The sequence below is a fragment of the Lissotriton helveticus genome, chromosome 7 (assembly GCF_964261635.1).
Source record: "Lissotriton helveticus chromosome 7, aLisHel1.1, whole genome shotgun sequence".
Lineage (NCBI taxonomy): Eukaryota > Metazoa > Chordata > Amphibia > Caudata > Salamandridae > Lissotriton > Lissotriton helveticus.
Window position 1 is genome coordinate 86895658 of NC_136068.1, and position 25206 is coordinate 86920863.

Below are 25206 nucleotides of genomic sequence, written 5' to 3' on the forward strand. Positions count from 1 at the left end.
AAGTGTAGAAATTTCCACACAGGAAGATATATATTTTTAAAGTACATTTGTGAAGAACAAGGGTGAGTGGTTGGAAAACCCAAATAGGTGGGGTTAAGGAGAATTTAAGGACAATTTTGGATGTCACATGCAAGTTCTTAAACACCCAGAAAAGAGTAAGATAATTGCTGTTCACAAAAATTACACCTAAATCTACAATACCTCTGACAAAATAGGCTTAAAACTACTTCAGCCAAACCTTTGAGTTCTCAAGCACCCCACATGATCAAAATCTCTGGTACAGTAACAAACTGAGGCAAGGAATAACACCATCACCACATGGGGAAAAATAAATGGAACAAATGTAATCTCATAAATGTATTATTATTATCATTATTTTGAATGAACATTTGGAAAATAAAAACAACAATAAACATATTCATTAATAATATAAAATTAGGTTTCAAAGAAATGCAACCCACCTGCCACTGTAAATGGGGGAGGGCATGAGAAGTGATGATGCCACCACACCCATCAACATGTGAATCTCACTACAGCATCACCTACTCACACAGAGCGTGCTCAGATAAGGAAGCAACACAGACAAAATACGTTTCACCATGCCAGTGAATACCTTTCCTGCCTTCCCCTTCATTCCGAAGAACAATTATTTCATGAAGAGAGAGGGATTGAGAGGCAGAGGATCAACAGCCTTGGCAGGTCCAGGGAAGCAGTTGTTGTTAGATACCACTTCTCATCTGCAGTGATCCTTGATGTGATTGTAGTCGAGAAGCTGGAGCTCAAACCCCTTACACCACACTCCAGGCCACACCTACAGATGTTGAAATAAAGCCTGCACTCCAGTCTGATCACTGGATCATTCCAGAGGGTCATTGGAGACACCGTAGCCATCTCCAAGGCAAGTTCAACCTGATGCTTGAGACAGGTATCGAGATATGTCACCAGCTGAGTGCAGAGACTTTTCACCCGGCCGCAGTGGGAACGGCTCCTTCTCAGCTGTTGCTAAGAAGCTACTTGGTATGAGTAATGTATGCCAGAAAGGTAGAGTGCATCAGGAATTGTTTTAGCAGTTTACTTTCTAGAAAGGGTAGAGGGTTACAGGCTGTATGCTGAGGACATGTGTGTGATGTCTGCCTATCTGTGAAGGGTGGTTGAAGGACATAGAGGAATGAATTGTTATAAGAAATGGTTGTGAGAGAGGGGTGTTGAGTTATTACCTGGGCTTATGCTGGGAGATACCTGAAATAGGCAGGCCATGTAGCAAGGCAGGTTGTATGGTGAAGCAGACAGGCTTCTTGAAAGGGGTGAGGTGGAGATGGATTCCAGGTTCAGGTCCTGGAATAGCATTTGACACCGGTTTCCTGCAGAACTTCTCCTTGACCCTCCTTCTATCTTCATTTTTCTTGGGTTTCTTCATGGTGCATGCCTTCACCCTTTAGGTTTGTGAAATGTGTGTAATTTGCTTTCACCTAACTATGCAAAAGATTGGCAAAATTAAGAGAAATTTTACAAAATGAAAATCTGTTATTTCAAGTTATAGTTTAGCGCAAAATAAGTTTCTTAATCAATTTTGAGGTGAGAAAGCATTCACACTAACAAAATAACTGCAAAACAACAGCTGCTTTTTACTGCGAATGACACTTAATTACGCGAAGCAGCACAATTGTGGGAATTTCACATAACAAAGTTTCTAAATCACATTATGCTAATTATGCCAGGGTAATTTAAAATTTACTAAGAGCTTATTCACCCCCAATGCATTGAGTCTGTCAACTTCTGCCACATGACTGCCTTCTCTACTTCACTGAGAGAGTCTGTGGAGGCAGACTGTGTAGTTCTTTGTAATGAGCAACCACGAAGGGAACACCAGATATGTCTCCTCTTCCATGAAGTTCCTCTTCCTCTTGAGTGGGAATGGTTGCAACTTTGAATTTGCAATTGGCGGTAAATGGTCTAAAGGGAAGAAGGAAGTATCTATGATGTGAGCTTTATTTAGGGGTTTGCATGGTAAATGTGAGCAGGGAATGTGAGATTTGTGTGCAAGGTGTTTCCCTATTCCCTTGCATTTAAAAATCTTTACCACAGAGGCAGAGATCTGAGATCTCTGGGGTCAGGGCAGAGAACCTTCCCAACCATATGACAGAAATCCATCAGGTTACCAGTTGTATGTTTACTGTTCTTATGTTTTCCGTAGGAGTCTTCTTCCTCCCATATGAATTGGTGGAAATTCAAAAATCCTAATACTAGGCAGAGACTTGTGACAAGGATTGGCCAGTGCCTCCTGGGAGGAGATTTCGGCATAGGCAGAAATTTACATGCATGCAGAATTCTGCCTGTGGACTTTCCTTTGTTAACTGACCTCCTAGTTTACAGTTGTGATCAAACATGGGTTATAGAACCACTGCTGCCCTTCACTAGAATGTTTAGCTTGATGTTTTAGCTGAAGTGACTATGTATTCTATCTGTTAAACAGGGATGCTCTTCTAAATAGCATTACCCGTTGGTGGGTTAGATGGTAAAATGTAATATAATACTAATATTCTATAATATTCATCAAGATATTTTCCCCCACATGCATCAACCTATTTAGGAAGTGCAAACGGTGCGAATCGGTAAATTCGGCCGTTTGCACTTCCTAAATACGTTTTTGGGATGCATGAAACAATTCGCTATTTTTTGCATTTCTTAAAAATGCAAATGCAATTAAGGAATCGCATTTGTGCGATTCCTTAAATGCAATGCAGCAATTTGTAAAAAATAGCGAATTTTGAAATTGGAAGTGCAAATTAACACGAGGTTGACCCTCGTGTTAATTTGCGAAAATGTTTAAAAAAGCAAAAAAATGCATTTTTTAAACTTGCATGTTACAGACACACATGTCCTTAGGACATGTGTGTGTGAAACATGCACTTGAAAATACATTTCAGGGGTGCAGGGGGGGGGTCCTTTGGACCCCCCTCTGCACCCTTGCAATGCATCAAAAAATTGCGAGTGCAAAAAAAAAAAATGCAAAACGGCATTGATTCCTATGGGCCCATAGGAATCAATGTAATGCCATTCCTTAATTGCGATTCGCAATTAAGGAATCGCAATTTCCGAAAATTAAGAAATCCTAAAAACTTTTAGGATTTCTTGATGCATAGGATTTTGCCTTTCCTAAATAGCGATTCCTTAATTTTCGCTATTTAAGAAATGCAAAATCCTAGATTGATGCATGTGGGGGCAAGTGTGGTCAGTTCCTGTTGGGATGTTTGCTTGATCTCTATAATCCTATTCTTGATTTTACTGGATAACCCTATTGTTGTTGATCAATATTGTCAATCTGTAATTTTGGAATGATACATTTTCTTTGATTCAGGCAAGCCCAAGTGTGCTCTCTTCTGCTGCCAAAGTGGGAAATGGCCCAGACATATATATCAAAAATCGGGTATGTTACTTTGTCGCTATGTGTTACTTTTTATCAATGTAATGAAGTTCAATCTGGGCAACTCCATTTCCTTTGACTGAGGAGTAGTGTTCCGTTCTCTGATTTTTTATATTTGTATGTGACATTGAAGCATGACCTTGTACCAGTCTGCCTCACCCTTGGCTTGCCAAACATCTGGCACACCCTCCAGGAAGGGTTCTTGAAGCTCTAGGTCCCTCCCCTTCCCTGCTCATGACGAGCTCAGCTCGTCATGCAGTACACTGCTCGTGTGCTCATGACGAGCTGAGCTCGTCATGAACAATGGGAATATGAAGAGTTCAGCACCAGGGGAGAATTGCTGTAACATTGAAGGTGTTGGGACATCTTTGTTCCCTTTCGCTAAACAAGTGGCAGGGCCTCGATCCGGCAGGACTTTCCCAAAGATTTCTCCTTCCAGCTTCCCACCATTCTCCAGGCTAATCTGGAAAGTTTCAGTTCACTTGAATGTATACTGTTTTGAAACTCCCATGCATTTAGGCATCATCTCACGAGGCATACCCTTCCTTATAATCCCTTACTCACTATTATAGATTGTTTAGCCTTCCTAAAAGACTTATCCAGATAGTTGCCTACTTACAAGAACATTGTATCTGCTGTGAACTCTCTATGCCATCCTATAGGGGAGACAACCCTCTTTATATTTGACACATACACATGCATGGTCCCACACACTTGTCTCTCCTTGAGTAATTATATTGGAAACTTGCCTTGTTCTTTGCTGTACTTTTCTTCTTGGGACTTCCATCCCATGGTCAGTGTATATATTCTCTTGTGCTGCTTGAAAGACTCTAAGCTGCGTCACTCTTTTTTGTATTGAAGAATGCTGTTGGAACCTCTCCCATGTCTGGCATAAAGGGTCCAGAGAAGACGGAGATGTGGACGGCACAGGTATGTTTCCTGTAGATCGCGAGATGTTCGACAACATGTTTGTACAGCGGCACACTTCTTGGAGGGTGGGAAGAGGCTGCTGTAATGCCCCTTTTCTTGTGGTGTTTGATTTTTTACTTTCTCCTGTACATTTTATTCAGATCTTATATTCAGGACATATTCACAGTCTCCAAAAATATATCTAGAACCTTATTGTTTGTTCCAAAATATAATTCATTAACTTCCAATGCGCAATACTTTAGTGTTGTCGTAGGAGCAATATAAGAGGGGATAAACAGCCAGAGAGTCAAACAGGCAATCAAATAGATTTTGTTATTATGACTCTTGTTATGAGCAGATTGTTGTGATTGGCAGAGGCAGTGCCTTGCGATTGAACATAGAAGAAGTAGGCAGGTACAAAAGATGGAAACATCAAAGATTTCTAAATAAGTGTTGTACAGGAGCACAGCTTTCGATGGTGCAGTAGGTGCAGGGGCACCAGGCCACAGAGGCCCACTGAACCCTGGTAATTGCAGAATTTCCCCACCAAAACAGTAGTCAAAGAGGCCAGCTTCGCTGAACCACTGGTCTTAAAGGCATAGCAGCCATGGCTAGCCTTGAAGCCACAGAGGTGATCAGGTAGCAGAGAGTAGTGGAGGATGGGAGCTTCAAGAAAAGGTTTTAGAGATGAGAAGAAACATTGTCTCAACACTGCCCAGAGTGTGTGGGACCATTAAGGGGTCAGTAAAAGACATGGTGAATCCTTAATGGCCTAAACCTCAACGCCCAAGTATTACAATCCGAATCTGTTGAGGCGACTTCAAGCATACTCAGATTACTGTGAGGGCAGGCGGAGTACCTGCTCAGAATAATGGAATTGCCATATTTACTAGGCCTGGGCGGTAAATTCCGTTGCGCTCGCAGAATTTGCGGAATTAGGGTAATTTCACGTTCCTCGGAGAACGCGAAATTGGCCAAAATTCTGCGTTCCGCGACTTTGTGAAATGTTTTGCTTGTTCGCGTTCTCAAAATGCGTGTTCGCGAGATATTTCCCCTGAAAACTCAAACAGCCATTGCGAACAGAAAAAAAGCATCGCGAACAAGCAATTCCGCGTGTTTGAGGAATTTCTGCGTGTTCGCGGAGATTTTTTACCGTTTCGCGGAGATTTGCGTAACGCGATTACGCAAATTCCGCCCACCCCTAATTTACCTTAAATGTAAAGAATCATTGTAAGGCTATGTCACCACTGATATGTGAGATGCCAGCTTTGCTCAGGGCCAAACTGAAAACCTCTGGCCACGCTGGCAAAAAATACCTCATGCGAGCCTCGTAATGTAAAGGACAGCATAGGCAAACCTGACCTTTCATGGGTAGGTTTATTCAACTAAACTCTAAGAGCATGGAGAATGGTTTTAGTCTGCTCCTTAGGAAGGTGCAGTATTGCAAACCTGGTTTGTCCGCATCAAGCCACTCACTCTACTAAGGCTGTCCATGGCCAGAAGCTGCTGCTGAAGCCAAGAGGGGCTGCAGTGTGGTTGTGCTGCCCACTGGGATTGCCTCCTCTGCACAGAGGGCTAGTTGAAATTGATCACACCTGATCAAATCTGACGATTCCTGGTTTTGGGATTGATCAAGTGTAATACATTTATTATATTGTGACTTTTTGGTCAATACCAAGAGCATTGCAGTGCTTACTACACCAAAATCTGCTTTTCCCTGGAAATTATTGTACCTCTTCCCTCTTAACTTCTGTTGGGTTTGACATGCCGAACATTAAGAGATGGTGTGAAGGTTATTGCACCCATTAATTACCAGGTGAGATAAACATCCCACCAATTACAATTGTGAACCCTGTGCTTTGCAGATGGATTTCAGTTTTATGGTCCATGTGCAATCAAGCCCTAAGCCTGCTTCTCCTCTTCATGTGCAGATATGCCGGGTAGAAGCAGCTCAGCTGCATCATTTAACCACAACCAACATGCTAAATTGTGAAGCAGGATGTGTGCATCCTTGTTGGGTCCTCGTCACCACAAAAACGAATGTTGCTGCATTTTACGAGTATATTGGAATAGAATAGATATGCAGCGAAGGCTTCGTTGCATACACTGAAAAAAAGGTGGCGTCAACTCATGGATTTAGGGTAAGGTAGGACTGTGACAGAAAATAGACCCAGGTACCAAAATAAAAGTGGCCCCTGTTAGCGAACCACATGGCTAAAAAATGTCCCACATTTGCAGATAGGGCAGTTTTGAACTTGGAAAGACAGGTTGTATGGATGTTTTGAAAGGTATGGGAGGCTGCAAACATTTGTAGTGCTTGCTAAAGGCAATGTTTGTGATACTATCAAGGAAATCAACAATAAAAACCGTCCCACCAGACCATAAAACAGGCACACAAACACCCACAAAAATGGCCCACACACTGACTTATCAGACCAGCCCCTTGGGCACTGCCTGATTGCATATAGGCCAGTCCCACCCTGATTTGGGGTGGGCTAGAGGCATACCAGACTTAGCGCTTCCCCCATCCCAAAGGTGATGTGTTTGGTTTCTGGCTGGACAGTCTAGCCTTATTATTCCTACCCTCTCAACAAGAAATAGCAGAATACTCAGCACAGCATGAAGGTAATTTCAGAAACCGGTCATGCAGTGGGAAGCAGGGGGACAAGTGCTGTTGGAAGCCCTCAGACGGCACAGGTGGAATTTCATACATTTATATAAAAAGACAGACCCAGAAACCATTTTTCAGGAACATCTACAGCAACTGATGGGGATGAAGTCTTAAATCATGCATGCAAGCATTGCATACAATTCATAAAGGCATAGAGACAGAGGGCCTGATTTAGACTTTGGCAGGCAGGTTACTCCGTCACAAACGTGATGGATATCATGTCTGTCATATTACAATTTTATTATATCCTGTGGAACTTGTAATACAGTGGATGGGATATCTTTCTAAATCATACCCAGATTGTTTATTATATATCGTGTGAAATGTGCATTACAAATGTGCGCTTAACACATGCCGCTGGGGTTCACAGAGTAGACTTCCCCAAGTGAATGGCAGATGTTTTTGTGGGAATAATACAAATTGAATGCGGTCACTGTCCACAAATTCAATCATTGCCAGTGGTGCAGGAACACCGCAGTGGTAATTCCGTATCTCCAATCCCCATGGTTTTGGGGTACAGTACGTCTAATCAGTAGGATTACTCGACCATCACGATTTTCACTTCAGAACAACTTTGTGAATCAGTGTTGGAGAACTGATTTCTGCATTCATTTCACCATGTGTTTTTCCTTCCCTACAAAATATTTCCCTATGCAAACAAGCATAAGGACATTTATGAAGGTTCATGTTCACAAACAAATTATAATTTCATTTTGAGTGAAAAGGCTTGCATCCCCCTGAATCAAAATTACAACGGAACTTATAAAGTAGTGGCTTTGGGTGTGATCACAAAGATCAGGCTATGCACTGCCTGGAGTTATTCTGAGCACTTACAGTAACCTATAGCCAAATGACCCTGCTATCAATTGTACAGATTTGAGAAAATTCAGCAATCGTTATAACTTTTTTTAGACAGGATGTTTTTTAAGGCGCTTCCATGCATGTTTTCAGCAAAAATAAAAATAAAAAAATCAGCAAACAATCCCAGCTGGGTTAGGAAAATAGAAGACAACAATATAGAAGAATAGCAAACGAATACACACTTGCTCTCTGGCAACCATATTTTGTGCAAATATATGTGAATACAATAAACATTAATAACTACAATGATGCTAACATGTGATGCACGCCTGGTATAGTTACACATCTACATTCACCATGTGCTTTGAAAGAGCTTCTTGAGGTCAAATTGTTTGATAACCTTACATGCAGTGGTGTGATTGTATATAAGTCTTTGTGTAGTGAGGGCAGTTTTTAGGGATTATTTAAAAAAGATATATTGGCCATAAATATCACAGCATTGAATAGTTATTTAAATAACTTTTTAATTATATTTAGTATTTTTAAATGATGTATGCTAAACTAAACATACGAGTCCGTGATGCATCAGTGGCGACATGTTATGGTTCAATGTGCAGTTCACCACGAGGTTCAGGATTCATCGGTTCTTGAGCCGTACTTATGGTGATAAATTGTATTTGTGATTGTATATTGTTTAACATGTCTTATTATTGCCCACCAGATGATGATTATGGAATTTTTAACAAATTAAAACTCGCTTGTCTTCAGAAGTCAATCTTTCTTTATCCGTCCTGTGCTTAATTTGTATTTGTGGTTGCCGGTGCTGGGCTCCGGCATTCATTTTTTGAGCCCCTGGAGTTATTTTTCATCAGGACACAGAGATAGAAAGGCAGAAACTGGAGAAATAAGACAGATAGGATGGGAAATAAAGGGTGAAAACAGGTTGAAAATGAACCACTAAAATGGAGATAAAGAAGAGGGGAAGTGTAGGTTTGTAGAACAAAGAAGCAAGTGGTGAAATCAAGACTAGGCAGCTTTGGTATTCAGCGACCCCTGCATTCAGTATTGCCACCAGTGAGCTCCTAAGAAATAATTAGGATTCTCTTTACTAATTTCATTATAAATTAAAAAAATATATATATTGACATACTGCTATGTATATAACTTCCCTGCCTGTATGTCTATACTTGCACATTTGTAAACATTCAAGACGGTAACAAAGTGTTTTCTGGTGTTTTTAAGGCTGCTGTTGGAATGTCATCACTTGGGACATCACGTCAATCAAAGTCAGATAAATGGACAGCAAGGGTACGTATTGCATTGCTTCTGTCATCATCAGGATATTCTTTGTGGATTGCAACCTAGAAGGCACTGTCAAACACAACAAGGAAACTTCAGCATGCAGAGTTCTCACAACTTTTAGCAATAGATAGCATGTATGTGCCTATATGAAAGTCTTTAGGAAGAATTAGCTAAGGGCTATAAGCCAATGTCATTATAAAAGAATGAACTGGTAGTTGTGCCTACAAGGGATTTGCTTAAATACTTAATTTTTAAATGATTTGTGCTCCTTACTTAATGCAAGTTCTTATGTCTTATTTCCAGATTAATTTCTTTATGTATATTTTAGACTGTTCATGCACAAACTACCTATATACAATTTTGGTTTTCTAATAAACTATGAAAACATCAGATTATATCAGTAAATGTCAAAAAATATATCAAAACACATGGGTGTAGATTAAAAGACGAATTTGATCGTAAACAATGATAATAAAGGGTACTAAATCATTAAACATACAATAAAACAGGAAGGTGTGGAAAAATACAGATGTTTTTGTACTACACAGTAACAATTGTGTACACTTTTTTCAGATTAGATTAATGCTGATCAACTGGTTAATACAGAAGAATACAGCCTACGGTAACATTGTACAGAAAATAAGTGCAATTGTCGACGTTTCGGTCTTTAAGCTGTCGTCTGTAAGACCATCTTCAGGACTATGCAAGCTAAAAATGGTTGACCCTCGAAAATCAGTGTGAAAATCAATGTCACTGTAGCATCTAAAAATATGATTAATCAACAGATATTCTATGTAGAGGAGCGAATCCTAATTTCAAATTATGACGAAACTCCAAAGAATTTGTAGATGACTCAAGGAAAATTGGTTATGGCTCTGTTTTTGAGAGATGGTACGGCTGATATAGCCTCTATTCAATACATGAAAATACCTTTATACGCCTGAGATTCGTTGAAGCAAATCGCAGTTGGAATCTCATTTATATGGACATTTGCAGTGGCAAATAATACGTGCTGAAAGGGAATCTGAAGTCTCTTGTGACAGAATTGCATTGGGTAACATGCTCGCTCACAGAGTCTCTCAAAAACAGAGCCATACGAATTTTATTAGGATTCGCTCCTATACATAGAATATCTGTTGACTTACTATATTTTTCCACGCCAGTCCTGAAGATGGTCTTACAAAATTAAGTATTTAAGCAAATCCCTTGTGGGCACACCTACCAGTTCATACGGTTTTAATAGAGTGACAATCATAGCTTCACGCATCCTGGGGGGCATTGTGCCTGCCTCCAACATTTTCTCGAATATCTGACCCTAATATTTCACTATAGACCATAACTCCTTCCCACCGACACATCTGTCCTGTACTACACTTCCTCTTTAGACCGCGCCTCCACATCTACTTACTTGGGCACTTTCTCCCGATGGCCCATACCACTTCTATAGACCACAATTTCTACCAACACCAAACAATTATCTCTATCAAAGCACACCCATAGTTCCTTGGTGCCAGGCCCCCTCTTCAGAACAATTCCTCTTACCAGAACACATTTCCTTAGATAACACTAAGAACATGATTCCAAGTTGCATGGCACTAGTACTGTTATAACATTGCATGTGATTTTACTGTTACTGCCCAGTAGCATCACTCCTGTATCATGCAATTATGAATCAGACCAAATGAAATGGGGAATTACTGCTCTGAGCAGGTGCTAAATGTATGAGTGGGCCTATGGGTGGTATAGGGGTGATTGACGGGGGTAGGGGAAGTAGGGGATGGAAGGGAAGTTTTTTCTGGGAGTGGGGAGGATACAGTGCTCCCCCTTGTTAGAAAATAAAAATGTGGACTATGGCTTGGCTGCTACTCCAACTCAAACCACATTAAGTTTTTTTAGTCTCAAAGCCTACTGAAAAAATGATGTTTGATTTTTTCACACCTGGTAAAAATTAATGTACAAAAGCATGCTTTAATTTGGCTCCATCTAAGTTGTAATCAGGACCATAAGAGCAGATCCGCAGATGATGCCCAGTGCACACCTCTCCCTGATGCTACACCTCATTCAATCAATTCATTATGTATTTTGTTGATGCAATTTCATGTTCAAACAAAATAAACATGTATGTTTACTGTGTCTTAAGCTATTTCCAAACCCAAGAAAGGGAGGGGTAGAGAGTATGTCCAAGGAAACAGACACAAGCATTAACATTCCTCACAATTAAACGTTAAACAAATTATTTTACTAAATAACAATATTAAAGAATAGATTTGAAACAAATACAGCATGTACAATTCTCTATTGCAAAGAAATATCATGCATGCAGTTTTAAGTTGCTGCTTGGATATCTTGTGATGTGATGAAAAAAGTACCATTCGAAAATATCCAAATGTGTCAACTTACTGGTCTGATATCGCAAATGATTTTATTTTACAGCTTCTCTGGATAGTTTCCATGTCACAGAACCACTATGGTTCTGTGACATGGATAATTACAATCTTTACTTTTTGATTTGAGAGCAAATTTAGTTGAATAATTTCTTTTTCTGCGGGTTATATTCAGTGGCTTATCTTCAGGGTTTTTTTTAAATAAAATAATTCCTGGCTTTTTAGTTTGGTCTTGGGCCCCGAGTCAGGTCTGTTATCTATGTGTCGGTTTATCTCATTATGAGCCGTGAGTGAAATACAAAACAGTGACTTTTGATATAAGGAGGAGCTAGAGAGAGACAAACCCATCTTGTGGTTTAATTTCAAAATGTGAAACTAGATAACCTGGAATGAATACTGTCCTCCTTTCTTGTCCAAATTGTGTGAGACTAGGCAAATATTTTATTTCATAGAGCCTTCCTTTCCTTTATGATCACACATGAGGGACTTTTAAATACTAGAGCTCAGGATGTGCACTGTACAAGCACCTCTTATGGGTGATTTTATAGACTAAAATGTTATCCCATCTATAAGACAAATCTAGGCCACGTTTAGGGTTTACATGAATACTGACATGACTTTTAGTTCACTAACGGCTTTGACGTTTGAGGAGCGAGCGGTAAATGTTTCTAAAAACTATCACTTTAAAAAAAATTCTATCTATGCAGGGATATAATCTAAAATGTTCCACATATAACAGAAATCAATTTTTATGAATTTTGAAGAGATTCTATCACATTTTAATATTTTATTGCACGATATATATGCCAAACATTTACATGACTTGGCTCTTGTACGGACTCTTAGAGCTAAGCCACACCCATGGCTCAGCTCTTGCGCCTTATTAATTTGCCTTCATGCTCTCCTCTCTTTGCAACTCGGGCTTAGTACATGGGGTTTTCAGTCACTTGATAACATTGTTTTTAAAAGCTGAGAACTAGAAACACGGAGCCCTGTCCACATGCACCGATTTGGAAACTCTACCATCAAGGCTTCTTCTAGCATATACAAAGAAGAGTTCAGGATGAGAAAATGCATTTAAAATAAGTGATCCCAGGACAGGGACTCAAGGCGGTTGTGTTGTACATGACCGTACTCATGAAATCCCAAAACGAACTACCAGGCCCAGGTGGGATGGGAATGGGCATAGCTTCAGCTGGGGTGTTTGTGGCTGTTTGGGGTGTGACACCCCTCAAAAGCATTCTTGGTTTGTTAGATGGGATTGGGGGCTGTGAGTCGGGGCTGGTATGTCTGTGTCGATTTTTCCCACCATTCTCATTACACTAAGAGGTTATAACTTGTTCCTCCTTTGGATCAGGATCTTAAATATAGTGATTGGTTTAACCAAAGAGAGTAGTAAATGTTAAACCACAGATGTACTGGTTGAATATACTACTTTTTAGAACTCACAAACAATGGCACTACTAAACTCAGAAAGCTGCACCAGTCTCTGGTTTCCTGGCATACTACTGGCAATCAAACACCCAAGAGATGATGGGATGAATACTTGCAAACAGTCTAACCACTGGCTATCGATGGCATATTCCAACCCATCATTTTTTGCCCACTGTGCCACTCTAGACAGGGCCCACCTAAAACAGATCAGTGCTAACCCTATTGTTCGTGGGAACAGTTCATCAGGCGGGGCGTAGTTCGCGCAAAGTGACAAAAAAACTCCACGGAGTTCCGCAAGTGGAGAGTACAGTGTGAATTGCCGTTCGCGCTGATCTTCCGGCCGCTCGAGTAGAAATTCTACCCAAGCGGCAGTGTGCTTACGGTTCGCAAGCGGGGTAAAAACTATGCTGCACTATGCAGTGCAGAGTTTTCTGCACTCCGTGAGGTCCGTGGAGCGTGGAGTGAGAAGACTCAGCAAACTCCGCGAACGGAGCGAAGTTCACCGCCCAGGCCTACAGTTCATCCCGAATCTTGGTCATCTCATTTCTCTCCACCCTGCAGACCGCTGCTTTTTTAATAGGGACATTTGAGATCCACACCCCCCAATCTCACTGAGTCTAACCTCTACAGGTATTTCCATAAAAAAAGATTCTGACCTTGTCTGTATGGTTGGCCAATTAGAACAAGAAAGTGTTTGAAAATCTTTGCAAGTACAGCATTTATTATCTTTACTAAAACTTTACATAAGACTCCTGCTGAGTTAAGAGTATGCTATTTATTTGTCTTTTTTTAGTGTTTTTAGCTGTCTGTTGCCACGACAATGATTCGTACAGTACAGGACAGGCACCTCGCGGAGGGCAGATTGCCATTCATTTTCTAGTATATCTGCAGTGAAAGGGCGCCGGAATTTCCAGCTTTGTTACATCACTCTCATTGCACTTTGCTGCCACCCTGTGTACACATATTATATTGCAGCATTCAAGCCAGATGAGTTTTGTCGTTTTCTATTTCAATTTTGATACAACGACTTGAAGAAAACGTGTGTATTCGTCTAAACCTCAACATCAGTCGATAGTAAACAGATCATTTTGTGAAATATACGGTGTTCAGCATGAGATGTTGATCGGTGTAGGGATGCACCGAGTTAATCGGTAGATGAGAGATAAGCTTCTGTAAGGGCAGCAGGGGCATAGCTAGAGCTTGTGGCGCCCGGGGCTATCCTTCAGATTGCCGCCTCCCTGGGGGGTGCTGGGGGAAAAAGGACGGCGAGGACCTGAAAGAGGTCAGAGAGACACGTAGTATCGCCGCTAATAGTTACCTCGAACATGCAAGTTACATGCACATACAAGACACGGTCCAGGGCTAGACAGCCCCGTCCCCAAAATAGTGCCACCTGGGGCGGACCGCCCCCACCTAGCTACGCCGCTGAAGGAAAAGCAGAAGGAAACCCAAAATTTACATCAGTTCTACCTACCCTTTTTGTGACATCTCACTCATAACATCACAGCTTGTTCAGGACCCTTATCCCACCCCCTATCTGCCCCGTCCAAGACCTCAGCAATGTCTGCAGACTGGCCCACCACACTGGGTTTGACCACGATTCCCCTGGCAGCACCTTCAGGATACTACAGGTGAGTCCAGTGCACCCGATCACTAGACTAACTTGAGTTCTTCAGTTGGGGCAGTACCAGCCCGGCAGTGGAAGCCTTTTCACTCTACCCAAGCCCCCCATGAGAGCTCAGTAGAAGACATCCCACATGCCCCTCCCAGGAGAGCAGTGGAGCCACCCACTGCCCCAGCCGCAGAAGAACTACATACCCTGACCGCCCCCCCATCCCAGGAGAGAGCAGTGTAACCATTCTACTCCTCCCTCCCGCCAACCAGAGAGCATTCAACACCAACTCAGTGTCGCCTACGATCACACCAGTAAAGTAGTGTGAGTTTTTGAAGACTGTCAGTGCTCCGAAAGCATTTCAATAAGCTGGAGTGTTAGGCCAGAGAATGCAGTAGAATGTGAAAAATTCCGTTTTTACCTACCAAGGCCAGAAGAGGGATCTGACCGGTGGCTCGTCGCAGAGACAGCCTTGACCCTGAATCCTGTCACTTGAGACAGCCCCATGCCCACAAAAAATATGTGAAAAACTCCAGAAATATTTTCATATTTTTGTGGGGGGGGAAAGGGTATACTAGGAGGGGACAACCCACGGAATCTGCAGAAGGAACCGTGTCAATGTATACTAATAACAGTATCCCAATGTAATATTAAAATGAATTGCACCCAAGGTGCCTTGTTTCAATATTCGTGATTGTTTAGAAAGCAAAGTAATTGAATGTGAGTCCTGATATCACGGTATGTGCCTGTCCACACAAACATCTCTTGTTAGCACATGAGTAATGCCAAGGTCTCTGCACCTTCATATCACCTGCGCTCTTTTTGTGTGTGTTACTAAGAACATACAGGTGTTGCTTGCCACATTCACTCTTCAGCTATAAATGTCCATTTCAGCACAGACGTACTTTGCTGAGCTGACGCTGTAATAAAAACCAAGCACTGGCAAAGCCAAAGGGTCTTGCTTATGAGAGCTATTGCTTTGTAGCCATGCTGTACAGCAGTGCATATGCTTTGCAGTGTGGCTAAAACACATTTTAAAGGGCACTAATACACAGCCAAGGCTAATGCACTTTTACCCGATACTGCCCCTTAAACTATCCCAACCATCAGATATCCCAGTCTTCCCTCTCACTGTCCCCATCTATCTTCAGTCTAGCACTTCTATGCTCAAATGATCCCTCCCCTTTAAACCTAACCTCTTTCACCCAAACTGCACGAAAACAACCTCTCCAACACTAAAACTACCCCATCTTATCGCTACCCCATACTTTTAGACTACCCCCCCACTCAAACTACTTCCTATTGTCAAAGAACTCTGCCTACAGTCAGAGTATCTCCACTTACTACCTTCTAGAACAAAGTCACCCCTTCAAACAAACTACCCCTACCTTCACGCGAACTCCACCTTCAAACTATCCTTCGAATACTGAAACTACCTCCAGTTGTAAACTATTCCAACTCCCTCCACAGCACCAAAGCTACCCTATATTTTGTCACATCCCTCCTGACCTCTAAATACTTCCAACTTTCAAACTGTCCCCACCTCCTACTCCTATACTCAGTCACCCAGTATCAACTTACCCTGGACACTCAGCATGACCCATTTTACCTAAGCAAATCTTTGATGTCACAATTTCAGCCTCAATACCCCATGCCCCTTCCTCTTGACTATACTAAGGATTTATAGAAATGGTCTTATTTACTAATATTGAAATTCACCCTCTCTCATCTTACTTTTTATTACTCCGTAAATTATAATATATATGTAACAACATAATGTTGAGTAATCTAACTCTAGTTGCGTAGCACAAAACCCACTTCTTGCAAAGTGGGTGTAATGGGGTAGGAACCACACCAACAGGCCTAGAACTCCAAGTAAAGCCATATCAACTAAACTAAAGCCATACAAACTAGTGTAGCCCAGTACAAACAACAGACAATGGGAAATCCCTAAATATTTCAAAGCATGTTAGGTGTGATATTTGCTAAAATTACACACAGTGCCAAATTTACCCTTAGGAGGCTGTCTGCATGAAAGAATTGTATTCGAGGGTTTACTCAAATCACAAAACTCATACAAACTACAAAGTATTGGTTCTCTGTATTTGCATAAATAAAAAATCATATTTATTGTCACAAATAACAGAGTTATTTGCATGTGTGTGGCTGATGCCATCATTGTGACACAATGTGCAGTAAATACAATGCAATGCTAATTTTGGTTGTGCAAGGGAGACTATTGCACATAGCTGCATAGTGTGAATCTTTGTAAATCTGCTCACAAGTGTATTGCATTTAGAACGTGCTAGATCACTAAATGCATACAAACATAATTACCCCTTCAACACCCAAACTACTCCATACTCCAACTACCTCTGCCTTATATTAACCCATCCTATATATTAAACTATCCAACCTTTAAATTACTCCTTCTACCCTCACATTATATCACCAAAACCCACACACTACACTCCGGTTTTAAAAACTGCCTCTTCAGACCCACTCTGCTCTCCTACCTTTAAAGTAAACGTTATCATCTTAAACAACATCTTAACTGTAAAATGTCATTCTTACCTTCAAAACACTGCTCCTTCTCAAACTACAGAGCCTCCTGCTCTACTAACGCATCTGACCCCCTTGCCTTAAATTCCAAAGCAGCAACAACAAAGAGAAACAAAATACTCACAAGGAGGACAGGCAGAAGTGATTTTTTTTTTCTTGTAACTTTCCGTTTTTGTGACCCTGGTGGAATGGAACCGGTGTACAGGAGCTGAGACCAGCCTCTAAGGGGCCCACGTTGACTCTCTTGGGAAAGTCGCCAGTCTGCCAATGTGCCCGGTTGAGAAGTGTGTTTACTGTGGGGGAAATAGATTCACTTTAACATGATAGTTATTTTTCAGCCCGATCTTAATTCAGCACAGAAAGATGTTCCCTTTCGCCATGAGAAATAATCCTAAACCGAATTGTGATTAGAGGGATCGTGTTTGTCGGAAGTACATGAAAAATAATATTTTCAAAAAAACAAGACATCATTTGTGTATTCATACCTTATGCAAATGCATCATCCAGAGGAGTCAGGAAGAAGCGCTGTGCATGATAAGAGAGGTGCTATGCCTGTTTGCCCTTTGCCTATGCAGCTCACAGCCGTTGCCGCCGGTGCCTGCGCTCCAGCTGCTCCCACGTGCGCTACTGTCATCATTTCCGGGGTGGGTGTGATTGGACTGCACGAGCGCTCTTCTACGCAGCCGCCACCGAGCTTAATCATGGGGCAATACAAAATGACTCTCAGTCTCAGAAGCAGAGCACTGAGCAGTGTTCATTGCGAAGTCTCACACAAGTAATGCGGCGGCCTTTATAATTTATTTGGGACACTGTACCCAAATAAATTATAAAGGCCGCCGCAACGGGCCAGTGCCACGCAGCTGCCGCCCTCAACATAGTGCCGCCTGGGGCGGACCGCCCCCCTCGCCCCCCCCTAGCTACGCCGGTGAAGGGCAGGATTTTTACTTGGAGGGATTGTGGGGCAGAAGTTGAGTAGGTTCTTCTGTGTGCAGTGACATCCTTCTGTAAATATATGCTATTTATGTTCATATGAATGTTTAAGAGGTAGTTGGGCCTTTAAGTCATCCTTGAAGGAGAATGGGGCAGGTACCAGCCTTCTTAGGTCCTGTGAGATGCTGTTACAAATCCTTGAAGTGTGACAAGGGAATGTTTTGTCTGATGATACCAATGTAATTAATTGCTGGATTGGGGTTTCTTAGACTGCAAATAGATCACCTGTATTTTCCTGTTTCTTAAAACCAATAACTTAAAACGTGTTTTACAGAGTTCAACAGGAATGCCATCACCAAGACAACCACAAAAGGAGAACTTGTATGAAATAAGTGTAAGTTATTTTTTCCTCAGGTTTATGTGAAATACATGGACCAAACTTGAGCACCTCTGTAGGACGATTAACACTGTTTGCATTCGGCACAAAAACAATTTCAACATGGCACTGCTCCAAGCCCTTTTAGCAAAAGGCACATTTGCAAGCCTTTTCTTGTTGGTTGGCACCACCTAGTGGTGACGCCATAAGGCTTCTGTGTCACCTTGTCTTATGAAAGCACCAGATAGCAATCCATTCATGTAAGGTCTGCTATTAGAGAACACATGATAGTATGTTTACATCCGAAATCAATTCAAGAATCCGGGCTTTACAATACTAGTAAATGCAATCCTTGACCAATAGAAACTTGTTTACGTGAATTAAATAAAGAATGCCCCACATAGGGCCAAACACCAGTAACACTTCTCTTGGGTCTTCCTCAATCAGTACCTCCGTTTGACTCAAAAAGCTGAAGTAATGCTGGCTCGTGGCCTCAAGAAAAGAGACCTTATCTCTCAAGCCTATGAATCACTCACTGGTACCCTACACGATGCAATGTATTACTGTCTGCATGGCTTCTGCCCATGACCCATACATATCTAAAGAAACCGAATATGAACCTCCTGTCCACTTTGTATCATAAATCCCCATCTCCTCACGGTCACTGAGCACTCCAGTCTCGTAAAAGGGTTATTAGATTTGCTTTCAAGGATGGACAAAGGAGTGGGGCATCCTATCTCAATTCTGTGCATCTTCCTCTCTCTGTCACCCCATAAACGGGAAACAACCTTTACCACGAAGTTTTTACCACGCGGTACCTTTACCACGCGCCCGTTACGACGCAAGTCGTTACCACGACTTGCGCTGGAGGGCGCTGTGGGATAAGGAATTTTATAAATTTATATTCCAACACCTTCCCTACTGTTACGGGGACTGGTGTTGGAATATAAAATTATAAAAATCCTAAATCCGCGCCCTCCAATGCAAGTCGTGGTAACGACTTGCGTTGTAGCGGCCGCGTGGTAAAGGTATGCGTTGTTACAACCTGCGTTGTAACAACGTACATCCCCCATAAACATCTTATAAATTATGCTTTGGAAGGTGCTTCATGCCAAGATCATTGTCTTGATTACACCCTCAAGTAACGCGTGTCACATACGGACACTCACTCACTCACTCTGATAGTTGTTGACTCTGCTAAGAAAAAGCACATGGTGTCATGCATACATACAAGCATTCAGAGCATCATGTGCAAGTGAGTGCTCGGTTGTGAGAGTGCTGCATTTTGCAGCATGCATGTCAGTTTGAGCTGTGCTGCTCTCATTGGAGGTGTTGTTTTCTTCCTTTGTCTTTCTACTGTGGGAAATAAATGTCACATAGGCAGTCTCAGGGCAGATAGTGTGAGCAGGTGCTAGGAAGCACATCAATATATCATCCTCACTGTGTGATGGAAGCCAGGCACCTCCTCAACCCTATACCCACTCTTGCTTACTTTTATACAAGGATATGCAATGGAGAAGACATAACACCCAGTCATAGTCCTAGATACTAAGCAGATTCTACTGGGGAGACATGTGTGTCCATTGCACTTTACCTACACGCACATTTGAGTAGGGTTTCTGAAAACATCTGTTATTATCTCTGGTACATACATGTTATATATTCTGCTGCTGCATCATTATCTTACACATGTTCTATGGCATGTTTTTCCCATGTAGAATGGAAGATATGGGACTAGACTCCAGAAACAAAACGCACCCAAGGACGCTTTCGTTGAGCAAGTGGGAGAAATGGTGACTAAAGTAAGTTTTCCTGATGGCATTGTGGCCATTGCTCAAGTACAAATATGTGGAACTTCAGACATGTAGCCAAAGTGGTTGTGCCCTATAAGGTGGCAAATGTTTGGCTACTTAGCTATTATTGCTGTTTTATATCTTAGATCATTCAACTGTACACTATTCCAAAAATGAACGACTTACGCCTGCACATTGTTTTCAAAATAGACTCAGTGGCATACCGGAGTGCCTTGTTCCCCAGTTAAAGGTGTACTGAACCGCTCTACGCTCTCAGGTGCAACTGTTCTTCAGGTGATGTTAGAAGAAGTCAGAAACCAGATTACTGTGACCCCCATTAAGAAAGCCTCAGGCTTGATGGGGTCCCGGTGTATTTATATAAATCTGATGTAGCGCTTTGAATAAATCTGATGTAGCACATTGGGCTCCTCTACTAACATTCACCATCAAGGCTGCAGCCAGGCATGGTGTCCCTAGTTCTTGGTCTCAGTCCATAAATGTACTTGTTGTCAAGGAAGGTAACAAAAATGACCATTGCTGATGTAGGCCAATTACTTTAATTGATTCAGGCACTAACATTATTGGGCCAACCGTCATACATAGGGATAGTGAACTGGATAATCTCAGATCTTCAGTAAGGTTTTAAACCGGGACTAGGAAAAATTGATCAATGGTTAAATCTTTATTTGCGGTACAAAAGGGGGTGGTGATGGACGGAGCATCTGAATCAATCAAACACTCACACCCAGTCAAAAGATCTGGGTTTAATCCATCACCGTTCTTTAGCCCACTCTGCCACCCCAGTTCAGACATGGCTATATGCAAATCAGTCTGACCCTGTGCCTCATGGGAACAGTCCAGCCCGAACTGCCAAGCCATGTCTTCCCTGGACCGGAAACAAGCTTCCAAGGACCGGTTTCTGGCATTCCAGCCGTCTTCAGCCCGGCTTGCTTGAATCCAGTGGCAAAGTGAGCAAGGGACTCACGTCTGAGCATACCCTGCCACACTTATGGCGGCCACAAGCGGTACAAAAGGGGGTGGTGATGGACGGAGCATCTGAATCAATCAAACACTCACACCCAGTCAAAAGATCTGGGTTTAATCCACCACCGTTCTTTAGCCCACTCTGCCACCCCAGTTCAGACATGGCTATATGCAAATCAGTCTGACCCTGTGCCTCATGGGAACAGTCCAGCCCGAACTGCCAAGCCATGTCTTCCCTGGACCGGAAACAAGCTTCCGAGGACCGGTTTCTGGCATTCCAGCCGTCTTCAGCCCGGCTTGCTTGAATCCAGTGGCAAAGTGAGCAAGGGACTCACGTCTGAGCATACCCTGCCACACTTATGGTGACCAAAAGCGGTACAAAAGGGGGTGGTGATGGACGGAGCATCTGAATCAATCAAACACTCACACCCAGTCAAAAGATCTGGGTTTAATCCATCACCGTTCTTTAGCCCACTCTGCCACCCCAGTTCAGACATGGCTATATGCAAATCAGTCTGACCCTGTGCCTCATGGGAACAGTCCAGCCCGAACTGCCAAGCCATGTCTTCCCTGGACCGGAAACAAGCTTCCAAGGACCGGTTTCTGGCATTCCAGCCGTCTTCAGCCCGGCTTGCTTGAATCCAGTGGCAAAGTGAGCAAGGGACTCACGTCTGAGCATACCCTGCCACACTTATGGCGGCCAAAAGCGGCACAAAAGGGGGTGGTGATGGACGGAGCATCTGAATCAATCAAACACTCACACCCAGTCAAAAGATCTGGGTTTAATCCATCACCGTTCTTTAGCCCACTCTGCCACCCCAGTTCAGACATGGCTATATGCAAATCAGTCTGACCCTGTGCCTCATGGGAACAGTCCAGCCCGAACTGCCAAGCCATGTCTTCCCTGGACCGGAAACAAAGTTCTGAGGACCGGTTTCTGGCATTCCAGCCGTCTTCAGCCCGGCTTGCTTGAATCCAGTGGCAAAGTGAGCAAGGGACTCACGTCTGAGCATACCCGGCCACACTTATGGTGGCCAAAAGCGGTACAAAAGAGGGTGGTGATGGACGGAGCATCTGAATCAATCAAACACTCACACCCAGTCAAAAGATCTGGGTTTAATCCATCACCGTCCTTTAGCCCACTCTGCCACCCCAGTTCAGACATGGCTATATGCAAATCAGTCTGACCCTGTGCCTCATGGGAACATGGTAAATCTTTATTTGATCATCAATAAATCTACAGTGATGAATATAACATGTTACATCGCATGCTAATACATCGCGTTCCTTTACAATGCGGTTGTTACCACAACTGTGGTGTTAGAACGCGATACCTTTACAACGCAAGTCATTAGATCGACTTGCTGTAGGGGGTGCGCTTTATTTAGGAATAGTATAATTTACTATTCTAACTCCAGCCTGCGCATCAGTAGGGAAGGTGTTGGAATAGTAAATTATACTATTCCTTAGGTTTGAGCGCCCCTTAGAGCAAGTCGATCTAATGATTTGCCTTTTAAAGGCATTGCGGTCTAACAATGCGGTCGTTGTAACAACTGCCTTGTAAAGGAACTTCGATGTAATGACTGCGTTGTAAACGCTGTCTCCCACAGTGACCAAGCATTCATAGACTTCAGCTCAGCCTTTGACAGGGTCAATAGAGATAAACTGTGACGCATTGTGGCCTCTGTGCGTGTTGAGTCTAGTATTGTTAACTTTTTAGGTGCTCTCCAATTGGTTCTTCTGCCTCTGTCAGGTACGACCCAGGGGGAGACTGTTTAGAGTCCTTTAAATTAAATCAAGGAGTACGACTATGGTGCATTCTTGTATATAACCTTCTGGAAAGCACAGTATCCACAAGAGAATAGGACATGCCTCTTGTGGGAAGGTGCCCGATTCCTGCATTAACTTTATGCTGATGATACTGTCCTTCTGGCCGGAATGGCACTAGGTCTGCAAACATTTCTAGAATATTTTGTGACATTAAAATTCAATTTAGATGTGTGTACCAGTTTCAGCAAATCCCATGTAATGGTTGTAGGTCCTAAAACAACCAAGTTGGGAGTGTTCAAGGTTATGTTAGATTTAACAAAACAAACGTGTCCTTGTCAGGATTGTTTCAACATTTACTCAATGCATTGGTTGGCACACTTTCCACAATAATCTAGACATGCACGTTGTGTTTTGCCACAATACCCCTATCAGCATTTAGCCAATATTTCCAGAATGTCACAGACAGCATACCTGTCTTTTCCTTTTATTTCTCAATTAAATATTTTAATTCAGTTGTAATGAAGAAAAAGCATGTAACACGTACCATGCATAAAATGTTATCATGTAGACGCACAAAAGGAAAATCATTCAACCAATTATAGTTGGCAAACCTTATTCTTCTTCCAACATGTCATTCAACAACAATATAGAAGTGACTGTCAAAGGCACAAGGAAATTTATTGACAGAAATCTTCATGTTATGCAGACTTTATCAAACCAGAGCTTCTGCTTCCAACTATCCCACACCGATCACCCACATTGGAGCTCTTTTGGCAACTCCAGGATATGTTGTTTTACCATATTACCTTCAACATTTTTGTCAGACGTCAGCACCACATAGAAGCAATACAGATTCTTAGATCCACACAAAGGCCTCTTCAATGTGCTTTTTATTGAGAGACCAATACCTCTTGGGATTGCATATTGTTTTACTGTGCATTAAAATGAGATGGTTTGCTGTGCAGTAATGCAGCAAACTCCGAAGGCATGCTGGAGATTAACTGGAAAGAGGTCAAGTAGCAGTGTGTCATCAGTGGAAGACAACAGTGGGACTACACATACACACTCCAACTTGCAAGTGCATACATACTTAGATTCCACGTGTTTGGAAACATCAGAGGCAAAGAGATTAACTTGTTGACCGCGGCGCGAATTACGCCGCGGTGCAGGCATTTTAATCAGTGGGCGGGGTTCGGACGGCCCCCGGCCATCTTCCACACATGCCCACCGTCACGTGGGACGGCCGGGGGCCGTACTCAGCATGGAATGGGTTAAACAACAAAGGCAATATGGAGCATTCTTACTAAACTTGATGTCTGCAACTCACTATCCCAAAAGAAAGATCAGAATTGCCCAGATGGCTGTAGCCCAACGGCTAACCTAAAGCGACTGATGATAGTCTTAAAAGTGAGAATGGCCTACCACGTGGCCAATTAAGCACCTAAGATTCTAGGATTTACCTTATCACATCAAATATACTGTATAGATTTATAATTGTGGCAAACATCAGAAATATATTTGTTAGTAGGTGTTTAGCCACTGTAGTCAGTACAAGAGCATTATGGGTAGTCAAGGATTTCCCACTAAAACGTTTATGTGTTGTTTTTATAGGAAGAGTTGACTCAGCTAATTAATAGAGGTGATTTATGATTAGTATGATCAACGAAAGATCGATGGGCACAATGTGGTCAATAAGCTGGCAATTTCTCGAATTACGCCTGTTTTCTGTGACAAGCATATACCTCTTCAAAGTTGACAGAATTGCTGCTCCCCTCATAATAGATGCACATGATGGGAGATACCAAGTCGCACGACCTCCATTTGTGATTACGTCAAGAGGATCCAACATTAGTCCACAAAGGTGGATCAGTGCCAGACTTTCCATAAAATCACAAGTATTCAGTTGAGATGATGAGGGTCCTGGCACTTATTATTATTTTTTTTTTTACAAATTAAGCGCTACAAATAAAGCTTGAAATGTAGCACTCTGTGGTAATCTCTTAATCAATTCAAATTGATTGCATAATGTGAAAAAAAGATGACTGCATGGAATGACAAAAGCAGGTGCTGCTTGCTGCTCCAATATTTGGTTAAAATCCATATTTCAAATAATTATTTTGTTGTGCCTTTATCAGTGCCTGGCACAGGCTACAGAGGGGCTCACAGGCCACGAATATCCGCAGAATCCAAATATGCTTATGATAATGGTGTACATAGTGAAGAGTTAAAGAACACCATACTATTTCTACAGATG

The 25206-nt window shown here is 42.2% G+C and overlaps 1 protein-coding gene across 1 annotated transcript in view; it reads left to right on the plus strand.

Moving 5' to 3' along the window:
- CDH26 (cadherin 26) overlaps positions 1-25206 on the plus strand; it is a 317238-nt gene that overhangs the window by 265476 nt on the left and 26556 nt on the right. Inside the window, exons 13-17 of the mRNA XM_078651581.1 lie at positions 3359-3427; positions 4286-4354; positions 9048-9113; positions 18364-18423; positions 20124-20207. Of these exons, the coding sequence (XP_078507707.1) occupies positions 3359-3427; positions 4286-4354; positions 9048-9113; positions 18364-18423; positions 20124-20207 (348 nt within the window). The remainder of the gene's footprint in view (positions 1-3358; positions 3428-4285; positions 4355-9047; positions 9114-18363; positions 18424-20123; positions 20208-25206) is intronic.